Raw genomic sequence first — 21,809 nt, 5'->3', positions numbered from 1 at the left:
GTAAAGTCTATGCGGCTGCTTTGAGAAAAAGAGTTATTTTTTGGTCAACATGTAAAAATTTACTTGTTTCATTTTTTTTTCTTTAGCTCAGTGGAAACATTATTGTCCAGAAAATAGAAAATGGACTGTTTGGCTTTACCAAACAACATAAAATAGAAACAAAACAGAAAGCTACACCAACACACCATCAATAAATAACAGGGTTAAAACAGGGCTTTAGATGTAGATTTAAAGAAAGATCACAGCCACAACACAGCGACTAAAGTAACTATTGTGAAGGCTAAATATATTTTTTTTAAAAGTGTTTGAATACACAATCAAATAAAACTCAAGTCTACTGTGCACCGCGATGTGTGTCTTGAAAATATAAACATGAAACTTAGATTTTCAAACCAACTTTAGTTTAATCTGTGCACTATAATAAGAATTTCATAAATATTAATTCAGCCACACAAACAAACATATGTGTGCATTTGTAGCTGTATGCAGCTTGGTTGTCATCCAGGTGAGCAGAACACAATAGCTTCATTAAGAGAGTTTGAATGTAAGATCTGCAATGAAAACAACGGATTTGTTCTCTTTTATTGATTCTCTTTCACTCCCTGAGACATTTATGTCCAATGTTAAGCGGCATGACTCACGTGCTCATTGGTTTTGACCTACAGTTTATTAATCCTGCAGAATCTGGTCCTCGTTTTAATTTGCCATAGGTCAAGAAGCTCAAGGTTTGCACCTGTGCCCTCAATGTGTCTGTCTGTCTCTCCACTGCTTCAATCCCGACTTATAACAAGAGCCGGGTCATAACGAGTCACTTCATGAAACACTGGCTGCTCTATTTTTGATTCCTCATCCTATTAAAAGCAACATTGCACTTGGATTGCACATAGAAAGGACAATCGGAACACTCTACTTATCTTACATGAATACAAATTTGATGTTGTACCGGCTTTAGGGTTCTGTCACTGCACAATCTCAGTCAGCAGCTTCTTCTTTTTCACTTTGGCACTGTGACCCATCTAGCCAACATTTTCCGCTCCTCCTCTATTCCAGGGAGATCAGGTATAGCGTTAAATGTGTTTGTTGTTTGACTGTGTCTTTTGACTCTCCGGTGTCAGGAGACGATAATGCATCATTTACAGCAAGCCCAGAAAAGGTCAGACCTGCTTCCCAGTGTGTTGCTGTTCTGATGTCATGGTGGAGGGTATTAAGACGGTGGGTTATCTCAGGCTCTGCTTTCACACCACTTGGTGCAATACTTAATAAAAAAAAAGCATAACATCACAAAAAAAACCCTAATAAATACGCTTTGTTGTTAGTAAATACCACATGATTTACTTTCTGTGAAAATCCAAAATATTATATTTTTCTTTCTCAGTAGCAGCAAAAGACGAGAAGAAGCAGAAATAAGTGCCAGGAGTCAAGATAGCCTAAGAAAAGCAGACTTGCTGCATTCACAAAACAAAGACTTTAAGAAGAGTAGCCAACAATGCAAATGATGAAACAGCCTCATACAACCCTAGCACAATCATTATTAGTCACTAGAATCAGTCACTTTTAAAGGTTTGCTTTTTCTTTGAGTTATTGCGATCTTTGCATCTCTAACGTTAGTGACTGGCTCAGTATCCTGCCATTGATGCACTGATGTGCAGATCTGTCTGCAAATTAAAGCTTATATGTTGCATGCAAAACCAAGCAATTAAACCAATTTATAATAAATTGGTTTAATTGTTACATACAATTACAAAATGTTCTGAATCAATTAGCAGTCCCATCACATTTAGTCATTAGTCCCCTGTCATTCTGTTGTGTATGTCTCGTAACCACTTGAAAATCAGTAGGTAGCACTGCAATAACAAAGGATTCACATTACTCGCTTTTACTTTAGGAACACAAAATCTTTATGCAGACTTAAAACTGTACTGATGGAAATGTCAAACCAACACAAAAGATTAAAATTCTTAAAATCTCTCAGCTGTCCCCGGGGAATATTTGGTCAATCTACAGAATGTTTGCAGTCTTGGAACATGGTGCTTCTGCACCAAATAAAGGTGGGAAGCAATAAAGAGAAAGAATGAGGAGAAAAATGCAATGCACAGAGCAACATGGCACTTAAGTTCAAGACGGCAGGTCCGTTTCTGACTGAGACTGAGTATTATTGTATTCAGTACTGTCTCCTACACAGTGTTTTAAACAATTTAAGCATAATTATATTTTGAGCATAGAACCGTCAAGCTGAATGGTCTTTTTTGTGTGTTAGCGCTCAGTCAACAGAAAAGCTCAAGGCTGAAGACTGAATATGAGAAGCACTTCAATCACATACCCCATTCAGGGACAGTGCACACTTTTAAATGGACATTTCTGCAAAAGTAATGTCCTTGTCTACACAAGGTTGTAGTCAAAGGGAAATGGAAAGCTTCACGCTAGTGAGAGCTCAGATTTGGAAACATCACTGGTCTGCTAACCTCTAACAAGATGACAAGATGGATGGTGGTTTCTATGGCAGCATTGCAGGTTAATCAGGCTGTTACTGTTTTGAGCACAACTTAGGGTAAGCTGTGCATTATAAATCATAGCACCATCTTTGAGTGAAGTTTTATTTGATCACTTAGTTAGTTTTTTTTTCATTTAAATAAATATATATTGAATATTCACTGTTATGCACGTATTGCCTCTGAAAGCCCAGAAGTGTTTGCATCTGTGCGTAACAAAAAGAGGAGAACCCCCAGCAGTCCCTAAACCTGTCAGACTGGGAGCTTAATTTATCATGCAGAGACAGCAGCTGCAGCTGCAGCTTTTCCTACTTTCCTACGCACACGCGCGTACATGGCGACGTGCACACCACACAACATCTGATAAACAATACTGTAACGATGCTGTTTTCATTTCCACTAAATTATCTGGAAAGTAATAAGTAAATAAGAGGGAGAGAGAGAGAAAAAACACATTTAAATTTGCAGCACTATATCAACTGAGACCAAATCATTTCTTTTCTCTTTTCTTTTTTTTCATTCAATCTAATATTATTTGAACAATGAATATATTTAGACTTACAGTTAATATAAAAATACAAGAAAAACGTTTCAAGTATGACTAAAAAGCAAAAGCGTCAACAATGTGTTCAGTAATACTAATACATTAGTAAGAGAGCGGATCCACTCACATCATGAAAAATAGTAAGCCCCTGTCCGGCATTGTGCGGCGGCTGCTGTTGCTGCTGAGCCCGAAGATGCTTCTGTTTGGCCGACTGCAGGCACATAGTGATCATCTCTGTACAAGCCAGCATCTTCGACCGCAACGAAACACGTCTAATTCAAACTGTTTAAGTCTAGAAGGCAAAAGTAAAAGGAAGATGTTGCTGTGGACGAGATTAGGGCTCCAGGTGCGAGAGATGTCAAGTGCAGCCAGGCAGGCGGGGACTCGGGGACGCTCTGCAACTTTGCGGTGCGCAGCTGAACAAACCCGCCAGCCCCTCCTGCTGGAGCCGCTGTGATTGGCTCGTTTATCAGCATCTGGATTAAACTGAGCATCACTAAAGCTTGTTATCTTCCCATAACCCTTTGTATATCTTTTTATTTTTTCAGTTTGAACGCGAAGACACAGTATTAATGCTAGAGCTACAATATACGACCAACTTGCCCTAAGAGTGCTCATTCATTTCCAGAGTTGTTAACACTGATAAAACGGGCTTTTTTTTTAAAGGGCTTCCATAGTTCTTAAGTTAAATATACAGCGACTGTAATTAATCTGAATTAAATATTAAGTCCAAAGTTGTAAAACCTGAACGTTAAAATGATCTTTTTTTAAAACACCCTAACAGTTCAACCTTTGACATACACTGCCATCTGCTGGATGTGGGAAGTCACTATTTCAGATGTTTAAAAAGGTGTGGGGGGGTGAATTTACAATTAGATTTCATGCATCGGCTGTTATTTATTTTTGGACTTTTTCGTGTGGTTATTAGTTTTAAAATAATGCATTTAACTGATTTAGAGAGGGGGAAAAAAGTGTCAACAGGGGTGGGGCGAAAGAAATTCCAAAGCGATCCTTTAAAAATATCTCTTCCTGGGCGTGAGTCAGTTTCACTTTCCGTTCTACCTGACAGGGACTGAGAAGCGAGAAAGCGACGCAGTGGGAGCGCTAGAGGAGTACTTCTGACTTCTACTTGGCTCTCTTTTGCCCTCTTCTCGGGCCTGTAGCTGCCTTTCTTAACCTTAAACCGAACTTGGAAAGGCTCTGTCGGATGCGGACTGAGGAAGTAGAGTCTGAACTAGTTTTAAAGGCAGCTCTGTTTTGTTACAGCTGCCAGGGAGCTTAATAATTTTATTATCTGCCGTGTAGTAATGGCTTCAGAGGTGGCACCGAGGGTCGATCCGACTGAGGGTAAGCAGCTCAATTAACTTTCGATTTTGTTATGAAGACTCCAAATACTTTTTGACAACTACGTATTATAAGATCTCAGAGTTGTCCTAGTAAAACAGAAAGCGTTTTGTATGTGTCACTGCTTGTTATCGATTTCTTAGTGTAGAGATTGTGAAAGTGGCACTGTTGTTTTGGTCAGACTCAACGCTTTATCCTGTCAAATCAACAGACAAGCCACTATCAATTTCATAATTTTCATTTACCATTGCTACGTACGTGTATGTTGGCATGGAGGATAGAAAGAAATCAATTGAGAATACGAAGAATTAAAGAGAAAAGAGTTGTGCTGACAATAAGTCACGTGACGTCCCTCTTCCTTTGCTCGCGGTGAAGCGGAGGAACTTGCCCGGTCTCTGACTGAAGCCCTCAGCAGCGGGGACTCTGAAGAAGCAGCTAAACTGTGCCAGAGGCTGACCCAGCTCTCCGTCCGGGTGTCAGTCACCATCAGCAGTCAGATCTACCCCCAGGAATCCATAAGGTGGGACACAGCAGTGTGTGGGCATATGCCTGTGTGTACTTCCCTGTTTATTAAAATGCCTCCACGACAGTAATACCACAGACGTTGCTGTTTATGGGGTTCCCCTTTTTTATTTTTAGATGGGGTCTGTTTTAATTTGGAAGCATGCAATGTAAACAAGAATTAAGGCCAAGTGCCCAAAACAACAAACAAAAACAAAATATATGCATATATGACTGTTTGTCTGTGGTTACATGCTGGAAATATCAAAATAAGAACACGAATGAATAGACATGAATGTTCAAGTGAAAATAGTAGAGGGCTGACATGTTCTGTTGTTCCTGTTCTACAGGTTGATGGTTGGAGTGGAGGATGGACAGTCAGAAGACAATATCCCCGTGATTCTTGAGGTTACTACTGGCATGACAATCGCACAATTAAAAGACAAGGTACTGACGTGAAACCACACACAACACAAGAGGCAATTTTCTTCGGTTCTTTTATTATTATTATTTTTACTTAAATATTGTCTTACCAACCTATGATACATTATACATATAAAACCTAAAATGGAGCTGAGCTATGATCTATTAAAGGCCACTTGTGAAGTTTTCTTGTAACCAAAAATGTTTATGCACCACTCATAATAATGCCATGAGTGTATCATGGACTTTTTGTCAGTAAAGCCTTGCCCCTAAATGCAATTCAGTATTGTTTATATCAATGTTTATCAGCGAGCAGTCTTTTTTATTTTCTATTTTTATTTTAAATTCAGATTTGTTTCAGACCTAGTGTCCAAAGTGGGTTTGCTCATTTCAGTTTAGATTTTATTGTTTGAAAATTTGTAGTTTTAGTCATGTTTTTAAAAGTTTCACTGTTAGTTTTACTGTTTTATTGTCTAGCACGTATACGCTAAAGGCAAAAGTTAGCAAAGTCATTATAAGTATTATAAAGATTGTAAGTATCTTATTACCTTAAAAACACCGAACTTTTTTCGAAGCAGTTGACCCATTCTTGTAGATATCCAAAGTCTTAATAAACATCTTCATCAAAGTCTCCTTAGCCAAGCTGTGATAACAAATTTTTACCAAACGAATAAATACTAAAACTAAGGATATTTCCTCTTTTCTATTTTTAGTTAGTTCATGTTCCAAGTTCACAAAATCATTTCAGTCAGTTTTATTTTTCCAAAGTCTAATATTATTAGATTTTTTTTTTTAATTTTAGCTAAGTAAAAGTTTTTTCACATCTAGTTTTAGTTTTCAGTTTGGTGTTAGTTAACTATAGTAACTAACCACATACACACAGTAGCAAAGTTGTTCACCGAATCATACAAAAACAGCCCCACAGTGCTACAAGAGATCAAAACCCTCCTGACCATTCTTGATGTCTTCTATGCATCAAAGCGTTTATTACTCTTTAGAAAGTGGCTTATGTTATTGTCTTTCGTTTTACATATTCACTGCATTTTGTTAAACCACAATGAAATTCCAGTGGATGAGTTACTTTTTCTTTTATTTTATATTCAAAGATCAGCCAAGATTTTGGGTTCCACCCATTGCTGCAGCGCTGGGTGATTGGGAAGCGGCTGGCTCAGGACCAGGAAACATTATATAGCCATGGCATTCGAAATAGTGGAGACCAGGCTTTCCTGTTTATCAGGTCTGCCCATGCTGCTCATCTAACACGGCATCAGCACAACCTGGACCAGGAGCAACAACGTATAGATGGTAAGTAGTAAACAGCTGTTTTACCTTTTGAATGATTTTTTTTTTCTCCTGCCCCTGCCCCTATATGCCACATATTTCACTGTCTACCCTTTTTTTCTGCTGCCTAGCCTGACCTGTCTCCCCAATGTAAGTTGTATATTGTATGTATTGTCTGTATGGTCATCTAGGTCCGTCATCTTGGCTGCAGGCAACTGCAACTGACAAATAAAGCTTATCCTTATCCTTATCCTTATAAGAAGAAGTGCTTTGGCTATGATAAACACAGACAGATTTTTATCAGCAAAGTATGCCTTATTGATGTTTAATAACACTGAGGTTTTATACAATCAAAATCTATTATTAGGTATCATGGAGTCGATGCAATCACTGCAGCTGTTTCCCAGAGGTCTGGAAGGAGGTGGTGGTGAGAAGATAGTTCCTCCTCCTCTTCCTCCTAGAGACCGAACTGCTACTGTACCCAAGCCTCCTGTGGCTCCTAAACCTCAGGTCAGAACACAACTAGACCCTGCTTTAGCAATGGGCCTGCACATATAATTGTTTAAATACAGTAGTGCATGTTTTAGAGATGTGTAAACATATTGTATGTCTTTGTGCATGCAGTTGGGATGGGCCTGTTCAGTGTGTACATATCTGAACAAGCCAACACGTCCTGGCTGTGAGATGTGCGGAGAGGAACGGCCAGCAGAATACACTGTGCCTGACATCTACCAGCCAGATGAGGAGGAGATTAAGAGGATTCAGCAGGAAACACTTGCCACGATGCAGTACGAACAGGTAAAAGTGCTGCTTGTTAAAAAAGAGCTAAAATTAAATCCTTTTAACGCAGTCTCACATTTATGTGTGAAATAACCCTAATCACCTGGGGTCATTAGAAAACCTGAAATATTATAGGAAATAAGACTTGTGCTTGACAGGTTTTAAAGAAAAATGTAATGTTTATATTAAAACATCTGTATATTTGTTATAAAAGAAACAGACAGAAAGAAAGAGGAAAAAAAGCTACAGACACAAACCATCAGTTTAATTAACTCATTAAATCTTGTTTTGTGTCACTTTTTTGTTTAAATTCCACATTTTAAACTACACATTGTTCCTAGATGATTTGCCACGCATTACCATTAAAGAATAATGAGAGCTGACTTTAGGGCCACAATAAAACTTCTCAGCTTTCACTTTCTATCTTCGGGAAAAGCTGAATTACTATGTTTGTAATGAGTCATGCAGTTTATCTGAACCTCTGCTGTGCATGCTACTCTGTGATAAAGGCTCAGCGGGAGGAACGAGAAAAGAACTATTTGCACTTGTTGGCAACAGAAGAACAGAATCTTATTCCAAATGCCAACGAGGCAGATTGTCCAATTTGCTTCAGTAATCTGCAGCCAGGAGAGGGCATCGTGCTCAGAGAGTGTCTCCATACCTTCTGCAGGTATGACAGAAAATAGCTTTGTAATATGACAGAAAAATGATCAAACTATTCTGTCTGCTTTCTTGGTCACTTTCTGATTAGCTAACATTGACCTTTACACCACCCATACCATATCCCAACTTCCCTGCTACTAGACCTTCGCAATAACGTCCTTTACCAAAGTGCATGTAATGTCATCATCAATTTGATGCCTGTATTCACAGTAGAAATCTAGCCATTGCATTTACTACTGTTACTACTGCTAACTGTACAGTGGAGTTACATGACACACTTGACTTACAACTGATTTTTGAAAAAGAGCCTTTATTTAAAAACAAAACAAAACAAAAAAGATTTGGCATTTTAGTAGTATGAGTCAGAGGGGAAATATGCGAGAAATGGTCCGGGGAAGAACTAGGCCCCTGCAATAGTCTTTCTCATATGGGCTGCCAGCTCGGCAAGATGGGCTACAGTGGAGAGTTTTCTTGCATGTACTGCCTGGTTCACTCACAACATTACAGTGGGATTTAAATCTTTAGCTAATTTATTCCTTACCCCTCAAGCATCTTTTTGAGCCATGTCTTGGCGCAAGTCTTGTTTTAGACCCCAAACACCTTCTTCTCCTATAATTTTAACTACATGTGTCATTTTTTGTGTATATCAACTTTATGCATATGCAGTGTTTCATATGGGATTAAATGTGTGCTCGTTTTGAATTATAAGAGTCAGTGTATGCAAAATGTGCATTGTGCTTAATATTTTATGTATATAATGAAGTGTATGTGATTACTCAGGGAGTGTCTAAAAGGGACAATAGTAAACAGTCAAGATGCTGAGGTGTCCTGTCCTGACAACTGTGACAGCAAATTACTGGACCGAGAGATCAAAGAGGTGAGTGGAAGCCACGGGGACACAACCTTAACCTTCACATGGTCCATGTTTGATAGTCATACATCACCTTTCTTAAAAAATAAGAGAGACGATAACTTTAAGAGAAGAAAATATGTTGACAGCCATACAGTATGTAATCTCTTACTCTTCATATGTCTCTGTTATTGTTTATGGTATAATCCTGGGTCCAGCTGCTCACGGAAGAGGAACACCAGCGGTTTCTGGAGTTGCGTCTGAGCATTGCAGAGAGCCGCTCAGAGCACAGCTTCCACTGTCAGACTCCCAACTGTCGCGGGTGGTGCATCTATGAGGATGAAGTCAATGAATTTCACTGTGAACTCTGTGATGAAACCAACTGCATTCTCTGCAGGGTACCTTTGTTACTTTGATACCTTAACTGAACAAAGTTTCATTTCGTGTAATAGAGAGAGCACCAAATGTAAAGGACATATATGTTTTCAGGCCATCCACAAAGACATGAATTGCAAGGACTACCAGGATGACCTGCGTGTACGAGCAGAGAATGATGAAGCAGCTCAGAAAACTAAACAGATGCTGGAGGTAAGTCAACAAGTGCTTTGTTAATTACCCTGAACAGTGAAAACCTATGAATGCTGGCAAAGCAAAGCAATGTGGATTAAGAAGCAGAACACAAATGACATTGTTCATACATTACAAACAAAATAATACATTGTCTCTTATCAAGGACTATAATTTTTCTCTTATCCAGAGTGAAATAGCCAAATAGGCAATTTTGTAGAATCTTAACCCTGTGAAATAAATCATGGAACAATTAGTCTTTTTTTTTTTACAGTTAAATGTTCTTTCATTAATGACTGCTTAATGAGGCAGTTTCCAAACTGTGACAATGATTTTGGATACGTTAATTAAACATTCATTCCATACATCAAAATCCTCAAGTAAATCCTCAGGTATATCTTGGACTAGTGTCTTTATTAAGGGGGAAGCAAGCTTTGGCAAGCCCTTGTTTCTCTGTGGTGGAAACATGAATTTCCAGTCAGCATCTGTGGTGATCTGTTGCGCTCTTAACACCTTCTGTCTAATAACCTTGTGGTATTCACCACATGCTGTAAATGTATCTGTTCTGTTTTAGTTGCATGCAGGCAGTTACAATATAAATGGTAAATGGCCTGTATTTGTATAGTGCTTTACTAGTCCCTAAGGACCCCAAAGCGTTTTACACAACCAGTCATCCACCCATTCACACACCCATTCACACACTGGTGATGGCAAGCTACATTGTAGCCACAGCCACCCTGGGGTGCACTGACAGAGGCGAGGCTGCCGGACACTGGTGCCACCAGGCCCTCTGACAGCCACCAGTAGGCAACGGGTGATATATAGGTGATATAATGTTTTTATAAACCCATTTGTTTTCATCCTCCTTATTAAAGCTTTTGCTAACCTTTATGACAATCACAAAGAGAAAATAAGATAATCTATTTACATGAAACCATTATTACAATAATGCAGATTTGGTATTGATGTAATTTTATTATATAAATTTAAGGATAGTTGACTTAGAAATTGAATTTCATGTTACATACCCTCTACACTAACATGCAAACAGAGTGACCCTGAGTAAGGTTAAGCAAGCGTGGATTGCCTTGAACCTGCATTCGTTCTAATAGCCATTAGGGGACAGTTTCTCTGGTTGCAAAAAGAAAAACCCTCCTATCTGACCTCAATAAACGTCTTATTGAATGCATAATGTCAATTACGTATAATGTCAACAAAAAAAAAGAGAAAAATATATATATACATATGTATATATATATATATATATATATATATATATATATATGTAGTCTGTATTGTATGAAAAGGGAAAATAAAGCATGATATGCTTCAGGGCAGGTTGTGATTGGCAGCGTCACAGTGGCTAGGTCCATCTTTTATATGCAGGCTATGGCAAGGATTTCGGTGTTGGATTGATATGGGGCTTTACTGTATGGAATACAGCAAAGTTAGATCATCATATTTCATTAAGGTTTTTAGTCAAGTGGATAAATTGTATTATATTGATGTTTTTGTTTTTCTGTACTTTTTAAAATCACCCTCTCAGGCATTTTTCTCTATGGCTACTTCACACTGTTTCACTGTATTCAACTACAGAGCCTGCTGCAGAATGGGGAAGCCATGAAATGTCCACGGTGTGACATCATCGTCCAGAAAAAAGATGGATGTGACTGGATCTGCTGCTTGATGTGCAAAACAGAAATCTGTTGGGTCACTAAACAAGCTCGCTGGGGCCCAAATGTAAATATATATATATATATATGCATTAAGATAGATAAACATGTTCAGAAAGGTTTCTCTATTGTGTCTGAGACATGGTTCTGATTTCTTTCTTTTCTTTTTTACAGGGCAATGGTGACATAACTGGTGGATGTAGATGTCGAGTCAATAATCAGCCCTGTCATCCTAACTGCCAAAACTGTCACTGAGGGAAGAACACTAATGAACTCGTATTAGAAACCCCAGTGAAAGCAAATACGCTGTCTGGATAAATTCAAACCACATCTCATGCTCAGATCTCTGATTTAATGGTAGTTTGATTTATTTCGCCCTCTCTTTCACTGGTATGTGGACAAAACTCATCATCTATCTTGCTTGCAATGTATCTAGTTGTATTAAAAACTGTTGTTAGTACAGTGTGAGGCGGAAAAACAGTTATACTGGGAGTTTTTTGGCACAATACCTTCTCATCTCTAGCTACTGCTTTCTTCTAGTTCATTGAGCCAATTGTGATGTTGTTTACTTGAGTTTGGATTTGACTCAGAATTTATCAGAACAAGCATACCGAGGTAACATTTTACTTTTCTGAACAAAGATGCAAAAGGCCTTGTGCTTATACTGTATATATTAGCACTCCAAAGATAACTGTGCATGATAAGGGCTTTCTTGTTTATTTTGTCTGTAAAGTCTGATGATAAATAGCAATATTTTTCATTAATTTATTTTACAACTAAGAATTTTATCTATCAAACACCAGGGCAGTTGTGGTTATAAGTACTATTAATGTCTTCCCAATACAAATAGTCAGCACTTTCTTTTTAAAGTCACTGTTTTTGTTTGATATGTTACTAAAATAATTGGCTGGTTATGGGATTGTTCAGTCGACAAATCAGACTGTGGTTTAGTATGTTTTGATTTTCTTTTGTTTACATTGAATGAATGTACTCATAATGAAAAACAGATTGCTCGGATGCACTTAATGGCTATAAAGTATCATGTGTATAATGCCTTTCTCTGCAACTAATTCCTGTATTAATTCCTAAAGAATTACAGGAAATTACTACAAATAAATTATATTTGATTTTGTATTAAAGCTTGTTGTTAGGCTTTACATTATTTGTCTTGAGTCATGAAGCAGTATGTATTTTAAATATGGACATTATGATGTAACTGTATATTTAAACAGCTCAAGCATCTGGCGACGTTCTAGTTTGTCATCTTTTGTGTTCTTTATTATTATTTCTTATTAGAACCAGAACCATAGCACTAATCTAAATATGTTAAGAAGCTTAAAGAACTGAAGTCACAAAGGACAATTGAGGCTAATGTGGTCTAGCAGAAGCTGTCAGATGGCAGCTAAAACCTGAATTTGAGAAATCCTGAAAAACACACTATATAGTCATAAAAAATATTCTGAATAAAAACGTAAGCCTGAATCCAAATACATAAAATTTTCACTCTAGTTTATTAGCATTCTCTTGTACAACTTTACATTAGTAGTCAGTTGAATTGTAACAAAAATAAACATAAAAGGCAGATAAATCATTTAGTGCAATGAAAATAAATGAACACCGCTGAGTGCAGATACGTGTTGCATTACAATGCTCAACAACTACGCTCTTGGGAGCATAAGAGCATCCTTGGACATGTGCCAGGTCATCTTCATTTCAGTCAGCTTGCAGATCCCTTACCAGCTGAATGAGAGGCTCAATACAATGGCAATAAACCAATCAAACAGCACAGCACTGGAGCATCAAGCCTGCAGCTTCCCATAGAAAAAAAGCATCAAATGAAATCACTTTGATGAGTTTCACCCAATTAAGAAGTTTTTAGAGGACTACCAGTTCTGTGTCCCGGTAGGGGACAAGAACTCAAGGCTGATATTTGAAACAAGAACTGTGGGTTTTCAAATGACTGACAATAAACAAAACCCTATTACAATGAAATCTCCTATTTAAGGATGTGATTTTAATGACAATGACTGGAACAATCTGGTACCCTGGACCTATTCTACACTCATATCACTTTACAAAGGAGGATCTGCTCAAATCAAGCAAAAATCACGTATAAATCTAAAATATTAGATAGAATTAATATGAAGGCTCAGGCACTTCTCTAAAAGGAGCACCCTTCCAAACAAACTGAGTAAAAGCAACTATCAAATCAAAGTGATTTTACAAAACTAATGCAGTCAGTACAAGCCAGGTCTGCTATACTGCTAATAAGAAGACAACAATATCCACTTAATTTTACTTATTCCACCTGTGATATTTACTGTTACTAGGCATTCGGTGAATGACCATATTGTGGGAACTATTAGGATATGACCATCTTCTCTAGAAAAAAAAAATTACATAAACTAGTCATTTGGGTACGCAAAACACAAGCTCATTTTCAGGTGTATGTGTGTGTGCAAGCATTAACTTAACTTAACTTAGTTGAGCGACAACTTTTAAGTTAACTACTCTTATACTATTTTCCTGCACGATGAAAGCTATATTCTATTGCGAGGGCCAATTCTCAAATATATGTTTTGGCAAACAAAAACTTCAAGTAAGCTACAATGTATTTACTTTTGTAAGGCCAGTTTCATTTAAGCAAGTCAAGGGTAACAGCTGCTGATGTGTTAAAGATACTCGGTCCTTAAGAGAAGATACCTTTATACTCTTACTGAAAGGGTTAAACATAACTAATGAAATACACAAAATGACCTAAAAATAATGAAATGGTGACCCTTAAAGTGCCTGCGTGTCATGTTTCTATATAGTTACTTACCTTAAAATGAACAAACAGTAAATTTTACAAAGAGAGAATTCCGAGAATTCCCTATTTGGTCCAGGTATCAAATAGATAACAAATGGTTTGTGACTGCGCACACACTCAAATGCACACACAAACGCACACATTCACTCAGGCGCTCGTAATTGGCAGCAGTTTCAAATGTAGTGTGTCTGCCAAGTGTTCTGCACATCCCTGTGAGGATAATGCCTTCAGAATATCCTAATACTAAATATAAATAAGCTTTCGTGATGACCATCAATAATGGTTCTTATACATAGTCTCTTCATTATATTCTTCATTTCAGAACAACAGCAGCATTTACATTGGTGCCTATTCAGGAATTACAAAGCAAAAAGGCCTGACAAACCCTACACAGAGTAGAAAGACATCCTAGAAGACAAAAGAGACTGACTTTAGAGAGTGCACCCAGACAGTGTTGCCGACTCCCGGTTTGTGGTTTAAACCATTAAAGGGTTCTTGATAGCAGATCCACCAGCTTGATTTAGTAGAGGACAGATTACATGGAGTGTTGGTGTAAAAGAAAAGCAGTTCAAGGAAATAAGTCTAGCTTGGGGGCCCACTCAAGAGCAGTATTGACCACAGCAAGAGCTGCTGCCCCTAAAGCCACTGTGAGACCCATGACTGCAAGTCGAACAAACCGCCGTGCTGCTGAAGGTTGGGCCACTGCAACTACAGAGCTCACTCCTGAGCTCTCCAGTGCAGCCTGTTTTTGTCTGCGTCTGCGACGGAGAACTGAGTCTGGTCGTTGCTGCGCAGATGCAAGTTCAAAGTCCTTAAAGGTAGAGCTTGCCATGCTTAAAGAGACAGATACATGTAGAGAGACAGAAAATAAAAAGGTTTTATTGAAAGTGAGTAACTGCAGTTTTTGAGGTAGAAGAAACTAAAATGTGAGTATTAGTATATAAGTAAAATCAGCAATGACAGTTTCCTACCACTAAAATAACTGTAAGAACTTACCTTTCATGTGAAGCAGCCTCTCTAGCCAGTTCAGAGGGGGGAAACTGTACAAAGAGGTCTCCTGCTCGGCTGATGAGCGTCTCATAGGGTAGATCCTGGGGAATCTGGGATAGCAGGTGATGAACCATGGCCATATCACATTCACACTCTAATACCTCCTCCTCCCTGTACAGCACGATCTACAACATAAATACAATTTGCATATAAATATAGAGATGTAAATAGCATATACATGCGGATTTGTCAAGGAAAACAATGATACATTCATACAGAAATAAGAAGCTTTTCCCATTAGAGATGTAATCATTTAAAATAACACACCTGAGTAAATTAAGCAAAATAGGGGCAACCTAAAAAGAAGAACTGATCTGACATCATTGCATTGATCTAATAATAAAGGGATTGATTGATTAGCCACATATAATGTCAATAAATGCTCAACCATTACCAAATTAGTTTCCACAACCCTCATGAATGCAACATTATATATATCTCCTCAGCTGTCAGAACGTCCTTTGGACAGTGAAAAAATATGAGCTGTACATATACACAAATGGAGATTATATAAATGGTTTATCCTTACACTGACTTAGAATATGTAATTCATGTAGTTTTAAAGTAACTTCATGTTTGGCAAGTCTCTCTTAGAGACAAACCAGGAAACAGGAAACTCACCACAGCAGCAAAGTAGATGGGCATCAACGGATGGCAGGCCAGGAAGAAGTCATACAACCGTACAACATGGCGGAAGTCTGACAGGACATGGCCAAACCATGTGATGAGCCAACTGAGAGCAAAGACTGTACCCACCTCAGCCCTTAAAATGACAAGTGATGAGATCAGCTTACAATGACACACAGAACTATTTAGTTTGCCAACTACTCCACATAGCACCTACAACCAGAAATTTCTACAACTTGCACTTTATATACTTTATATATTTATCATATGATCAGGAACTGAAAATCAAACATTAAGGCCAGCTGTAATGGTAACCTTTGGTTGCAGCCTTAATGACGTGGATGCCTTACAACTGAAACTTGAGCCATCATAATTGGATCAGTGTGATGTAAGAGCAGTCACCCTTCACTCCTTCACTTAAAACAGCTTTCATTTTATAGTTGTACCTGTTTTAACATTAACCTTAGCTGTTTAAAGGAGACACCGCTGTAGATATGCCAAAGTAGTAAAGGGTCATACTAATGATGATGACTATGTAATTACTGTCATTATAACAGACACTAAAAGATTTTCTGTCTAAAGCAAAAAGAAAAAAATACTATTGCATGTACAGTTCTTTACTGTAAATTTAAGAAGCTAATATTAAAAGTTTGGTATGCAATCTCGGGCTTGTCATTTAACACACTAAAAAATAAAAACGCAAGGTTTAACATCCTCTTGTATCCTAATTCAGAAAAAAACCCATTTGGTCTACTTTCACTAGAATAGTAGTGAATCTTACTGTTGCATGAAGTCATGCACCTCAGGGTTGACCCTTTCAATGATGGGCATCAGATAGTTAAGAATGTGTTTTGTGTTGTCCATAGTGGGATCCATGAAGTCCCTGAGAAAGAGAATAAGACAGACAGCATTTTTTAATACCTCACAGTATGACTTTTTATTGTAGCACAAAGCAATAAGGACAGACTGTGCATACAGAAAAAAGTGGAAGATTAAGTAGCAGAGTAAATAACCTGCTGTAGATTCATTTGTGTCTGTGATAAGTACCTGAGGTGATGTGTGGAGAGCTTCTCCACTAGAGCAGTTGCAAGACGCTCTCCCACAACTAATAAAAAGGTCACGACAATGTCATGGTATCCTTGGTAGTAGTGCAGCTGGGGATTACGTTGCAGAACTCTGAGGATGATGTCGATTAACTCTTCCTGGAGACCCTCTCTCTGCTCATCTGGCATACCTATGCATGCATAGCCAAAATAGCGCTGTATGAATGTGTGTGATTGGATGGATGAGACTTGTTATCGAAAGTGCATTGAGTGCTCAAAATTAAATAGAAATCGCTGAACACCAGCCCGTTCAGCATTTTTCAAATAAAATACAGCTGTTAGCTTACATTGGCATTCAAAATGTCTCCACAACTATAAAATAATAACTATGTAATTCAAATTTGGAGTTAGGCTAACCACCATAGTAGCTCTTTCATCTAAAGTTTATTTAGTTGAAAAAGATGGAAAAGCAATTTCAGTGCATGTCCTTTGAGTATATCATATGAATTCTCAATTGTCTTGGTTTGAGAATTGGATTTGTAATGGGAAAATTCTAGTTAACCCTCACATTTAGATGTAGGTGGTTAGAACTTCACTGTATGCTTTGTATGCTTAGACGAAGTATGTATATGTGTCAGGATGACATGGTGAAAAACGGTTTTGCTTAACAAATTTCCCACGCATGGGAGTAATAAAGGTTATCTTATATTATCTTATCTTACAATGTTTCACTATGTTATCTGCTAACTGTTGGGGCGTAGAAGGACGAAACTCCCAAGCTGACCAGTGCCAGGAGCTTCCTGGGAAAAGATAGTGGGAGTTGCTCTCTGCCCTCTGAGGAGCTGAGATGTCCCAAGGTCAGAGCTGGCATGACTTTAACGTGTGATGTTTAATGTGTGTTGTCTCTCCTTCATGCATGCAGTAATAAAATAGCTTGACCACTGCTCTGACCTTGTTGCAGACATTCATTTTTACAGAAAATTCCACCACAGATTCCAGCAGTGGAGAGCAATAGATATAGCTGCAACGAAGCCAAGTGGCTACCAGCAAAAGCCACTTTAACAGCTAGTAGCGGCAGAGGCATTTTCATATTCCATTGATAATTACAATATTAAATGCAGATTATTTTTCAGGTGAATAACTGTCGAATTTAAAAGGCTACAATGGAAGAAACCGTGTTTTGTCAACAATGTATGAGGAAAACATTAAAACATTTCTCAACAAAACTTCTAGCCAATTACACCATAACCCGCTACAAGGCCAATAATATATAAAGAACGATCGTGACCCTGTGTCCATGTCAGCAAAGGTTAAAAATATACAAGCTTTTGCAAGTAGAATTTGACAACTGTCAGCGTGCTCATGCTGCTCCTGATCCTTTTTTTCTGACCTGGTGAAAAACCAAAACGAACGACTCGAGACAGACTTCGTCAATTCAACCAACTTCTTTATTTCAACCCCTGCGCAGAAGGTAATCAGCTCAGCATGAAGCCTCTTGCAGATTCGAAGGGCAGTCCTTCGAACTGTTACATTTATATTATTCCAAAGTTCCTTATTTACCTCCTACCTTTCCTGTTATTCTGATATCACGTTCGCCTATACCAGGGGTCGGCAACCCGCGGCTCCGGAGCCGCATGCGGCTCTTTAGTCCTTATACTGCGGCTCCGCGTGGTTTGGGAAAATAAATTAGAAGTATTTAGCTGAAGTGCATTTTATTTGTGTTTAGTTCTTTTTTTAAAAACTTGTAGTTCTATATTGGAAGATTGTTGTGATTTTGAAATATAAAAATAAAATAATATTTTATTATTTTTTCATCGCTCAAAATAAGCGTTACACTCGGGAAGCCGTGTACCACCGAAACGCCGTGCATTTATCGAGACTTTCAACCCCAGGTAGGCCAATTATGGATCTTCGGATCCACATTATGTCGGCAGCTGTTCTCCACCGTGAACTATGTTAAAACAAACACCGCTCCCGCCTCACAGATGACAGCTGCGTAAAGATGAAAGCCCCGATTTGCAGACGCTGTGAGCAGAGGTTCGGGACCAGAAGTCTCATTGTAAACATATCACGGCAGACCCGACGATGTTTGCATGAACATGCTTTTCAGCATCTCTATATTGACCACTTTTCACACATGGTTGCTGTGCGCATACAGCCGGCTGCAGCTTTTCAGCTCACAGCCCGACAACACAATAGCAGAGAGCACAGACTTTAAGGCGGCGAGGCATGATTGCGGTGCTGCTCAGGTGCGTCCAACTCCCATTCAGCGGCACTGCAGACCATGCCCGCCACACACATTAACAAGGTAAAATAGATATTTAGGCAGAATTTTGCAAATATCTATTTTTTTTTAGCGGCATAGTGCTTTTTTTCCAATTACTTTTTAAAAGGGTGGCGGCTCACAACAGTTTTTGTTTGCTACATGGATCATTTTAGTTCAGCTGGGTGTCTTTCCTTTTGTTATATTTCTTTAAGAGTTCAAAATGTGTTAATTACATAAATAAAATGTAATTTTCTCTGTAGCACTTCACGGATTTCATAAGCAACACACCTTAGTTGCTCTGTGGATTCTTTTAAAAAGCAGTTTCTGTTCAAACAAGCCTTTTGTTGATCTACGTATTTTATATTCTTTACATTATTTACATTTGATCTTTTACATTGTGTATAATGTCTATTGATTGTATTGTTTATTTTAATATTTGTGTACAGCGCTTTGTGACTGCCTGTCTGTGAAAAGCGCTTAATAAATAAACTTTACTTACTTACTTTAGTTTTTCACACAAAGCACAAAGGTAAAAAAAAAACAATATATACAGTGTTATCTTCATTTTAGATTTCAAAAAGTATTTGCGGCTCCCAGTGTTTTCTTTTGCGTGGAAACCGGGTCCAAGTGGCTCTTTGGGTGTTAAAGGTTGCAGACCCCTGGCCTATACGTCATACACAGTTTCGATCAAAACAACTTCTTCCTCATCTATCGTCTTCTACCTTTCCTTTTAAGGCCTTGCCGTATCTTTAACCCCTTTCTTAATTGTATATCTTAATTGTTTATGTGTGTGTGTGATGTACATGTCTCTATCTGCAATATGTGTGTGTGTTCCTGTCTGCACTTTAGGTGGGTGTGTGTGTGGGTCATGTCAAGTGTCATGAGTGTGCGCTTTTGTATGTATCGAGTGTATGTTGCGCCGGGGGTTTACCCTCTCCTCCTTAGTTCTGCTTTTCTAGTCTATACTTATCCAATGTGTTAGACTGTTCTTAACGCTGCCCTTTTGCCCCCCGTTATCTACTGCAACTTCTGTGCTATTTCTTAGTATCTCGCCTATGCATCTTTTTCCTGTGATGTTGCTTCAACTATTCTTGCTCCTAAGGTCACCCAGGGGCATGCTTAAAAGTATAATGTTTAGACAGTATAATGCTGAAAAGTATAATGCTAAAAAGCTATATAATGCTATATAATGCCACACAACCCAGTTCAGTTTTCCCATAACATCTGGGATATGCTTCAGCCCCTCCAAGCCATGAATTGGAAAAGCAGTTAAGAAACTGGAAGAATTTATACTTGTATTAGAAATGATGACACAGTCACTCTATATAATGTCTACAGTGTGTGTATGCAGACACAGTTGGCCGTAGATTGGTCACTCACCAGGTGGGAACCTCCGTAGTGAACGCTGGACATCCAGCAACACCTGGTTGTAGTCTTTGTTATTTTCTCGGTCTACAGTGTCTGAAAAAAATGAAAATGTTGCCACCAGCATTTACTGTATGATGCATTGACTGCTAGCCTTTGTATTAGGAGGTGAAAAAGAGACGAGACGTTCAACTGCATATCGTCAACAATCATAATACCTGGCTCTTGATTCAAGACATCAAGGGGGACGTTGAGGAGCTTAGGCCAGACCTGGCACCGTATCTCATCGGTCAGCAGTCCTCCTTCACTGATAGCCATCCTCCTCAGAGCTGCTACGTCCACTGGACTCACACTCAGTGCTTGTGTGATATCCGCTATTTTCCTCTTCCGTCTGGTGTCCCAGTCTGGCACAGAAAACATCGTTTCACTGTTAGAAGCTATGCTCCCACATTTATTAATTTATTTGTTAGCAAAGGGCCCCGAAGTGTACTCAAACAGTTGACCTGACAGTTAGCGACCGTTACCTTGCTTTCCATTCACTGGCGACGATGCTCCAACATTTCTAGACTTCTTCATGGTGTCTGTAGGTCTTGGTGCGTCCTCGTTAGATAGCTTGCTTCGGCAAGCGCGTACGCTAAATTGGATACGATACAGAGAAGATTAGCATGGCCCCTGCGCAAGGATGACACGCAAATTCGTGAAGCGTTCCACATTTCGTGCTTGCTTCGGCAAGCGCGTACGCTAAATTGGATACGATACAGAGAAGATTAGCATGGCCCCTGCGTTAGATAGCACTACTTTCCATTCTCCCTATTTTTTGCTAACCCCGATTTAGCCGTGCGTGGCTGTCAATGAAAACTGTTTAATTAGCAATGCTAGCCCCATGAAAACACGGCCTGATAGTTAACTAGCTATTCAGTGTTAGCTATTTACTAAGCTCGCGCTACACTGCCCTGGTTCCGTAACGGCTATTTTTAGGGACACAGCCATCATTATTGGGACCACTGACAAACAGGTTAACAACCGCCTACCAGCACTTGGATTAAATCGAAAAACCGGCTACATGTTTACATTGGCGGAAGCAACCAAGTATATAGCTGATACAGTTAGCCTAGCTGCTCATACGGAATGATGACGTAGCAAAAAAAAAAAAAAAAAAAAACAGGAAGAGGAAGAGGAAGAGGAGGAGGGGTCGACCCAATTTTTACTGTAAAGAAACGAAACTTTAGAAACAGGAAAACACTAACGAGGAACCATCAGGCAATACTTATCTACCCGCTTCCTTTGCCGGATTTATATAATACATAAACTAGAACTGTCTGCAAACTGTGTGAACAGTATTTTCCTTGATATAAAATTAGGACTTAACAACCAATTTATAATGATGATAATAATAATAATGATGATAAACAATTCTGAGAGATTGTGGTGCTGTCTAAAATCTTTTTTTAAGTAAATGATAAACTTAAGCAGGCCTAATTTGGAAATTAGCGGAAGCAAAAAATACGTTTATAAGAAATATAAGAATTAAATG

At 38.6% G+C, this 21,809-nt stretch overlaps 3 protein-coding genes, 1 non-coding gene and 1 pseudogene across 7 annotated transcripts in view; 3 read left to right on the top strand and 2 right to left on the bottom strand.

Moving 5' to 3' along the window:
* necab3 (N-terminal EF-hand calcium binding protein 3) overlaps positions 1–3,414 on the bottom strand; it is a 39,663-nt gene extending 36,249 nt beyond the window's left edge. For all 3 annotated transcript variants that reach the window (XM_031740422.2, XM_039612378.1, XM_039612377.1), the window contains exon 1: positions 3,161–3,414. In XM_031740422.2, coding sequence (XP_031596282.1) covers positions 3,161–3,283 — 123 coding nt within the window. In that variant the 5' untranslated portion in view covers positions 3,284–3,414. The remainder of the gene's footprint in view (positions 1–3,160) is intronic.
* A 658-nt stretch (positions 3,415–4,072) lies between these two features.
* rbck1 (RanBP-type and C3HC4-type zinc finger containing 1) lies at positions 4,073–12,359 on the top strand. Its single transcript, XM_031740419.2, has 12 exons — positions 4,073–4,380; positions 4,753–4,897; positions 5,229–5,325; positions 6,408–6,606; positions 6,950–7,092; positions 7,207–7,380; positions 7,872–8,032; positions 8,806–8,902; positions 9,094–9,273; positions 9,365–9,463; positions 11,039–11,182; positions 11,290–12,359. Exons 1-12 carry the CDS (start codon positions 4,341–4,343, stop codon positions 11,368–11,370), a joined length of 1,560 nt encoding a protein of 519 aa, XP_031596279.1. The 5' UTR covers positions 4,073–4,340; the 3' UTR covers positions 11,371–12,359.
* Positions 12,360–12,603: 244 nt separating this feature from the next.
* Positions 12,604–21,424, bottom strand: tbc1d20 (TBC1 domain family, member 20). 2 transcript variants are annotated; one of them, XM_039612375.1, is made up of 9 exons: positions 21,069–21,424; positions 20,800–20,888; positions 20,494–20,679; positions 20,291–20,371; positions 16,649–16,835; positions 16,383–16,484; positions 15,596–15,737; positions 14,921–15,099; positions 12,604–14,757 (listed from the first exon to the last, which is right to left on the bottom strand). In XM_039612375.1, the coding sequence occupies exons 2-9, from the start codon at positions 20,849–20,851 to the stop codon at positions 14,493–14,495; spliced, it is 1,194 nt and encodes a 397-aa protein (XP_039468309.1). In that variant the 5' UTR covers positions 20,852–20,888; positions 21,069–21,424; the 3' UTR covers positions 12,604–14,492. The 2 variants fall into 2 exon arrangements, with proteins under 2 accessions (XP_039468309.1, XP_039468310.1); XM_039612376.1 differs by having other exon boundaries at positions 20,800–20,909; positions 21,307–21,413.
* LOC116320767 lies at positions 20,887–20,992 on the top strand. The gene has a single exon (XR_005613243.1). It is a non-coding gene; the product is annotated as a U6 spliceosomal RNA (small nuclear RNA).
* Positions 20,994–21,093, top strand: LOC120440414 (annotated as a pseudogene).
* Positions 21,425–21,809: the final 385 nt, after the last annotated feature.

Source organism: Oreochromis aureus, linkage group 5 (assembly GCF_013358895.1).
Source record: "Oreochromis aureus strain Israel breed Guangdong linkage group 5, ZZ_aureus, whole genome shotgun sequence".
NCBI lineage: Eukaryota > Metazoa > Chordata > Actinopteri > Cichliformes > Cichlidae > Oreochromis > Oreochromis aureus.
Note: the sequence above shows the minus strand (reverse complement) of the source record. Positions and strands in the feature narration are given on the sequence as shown.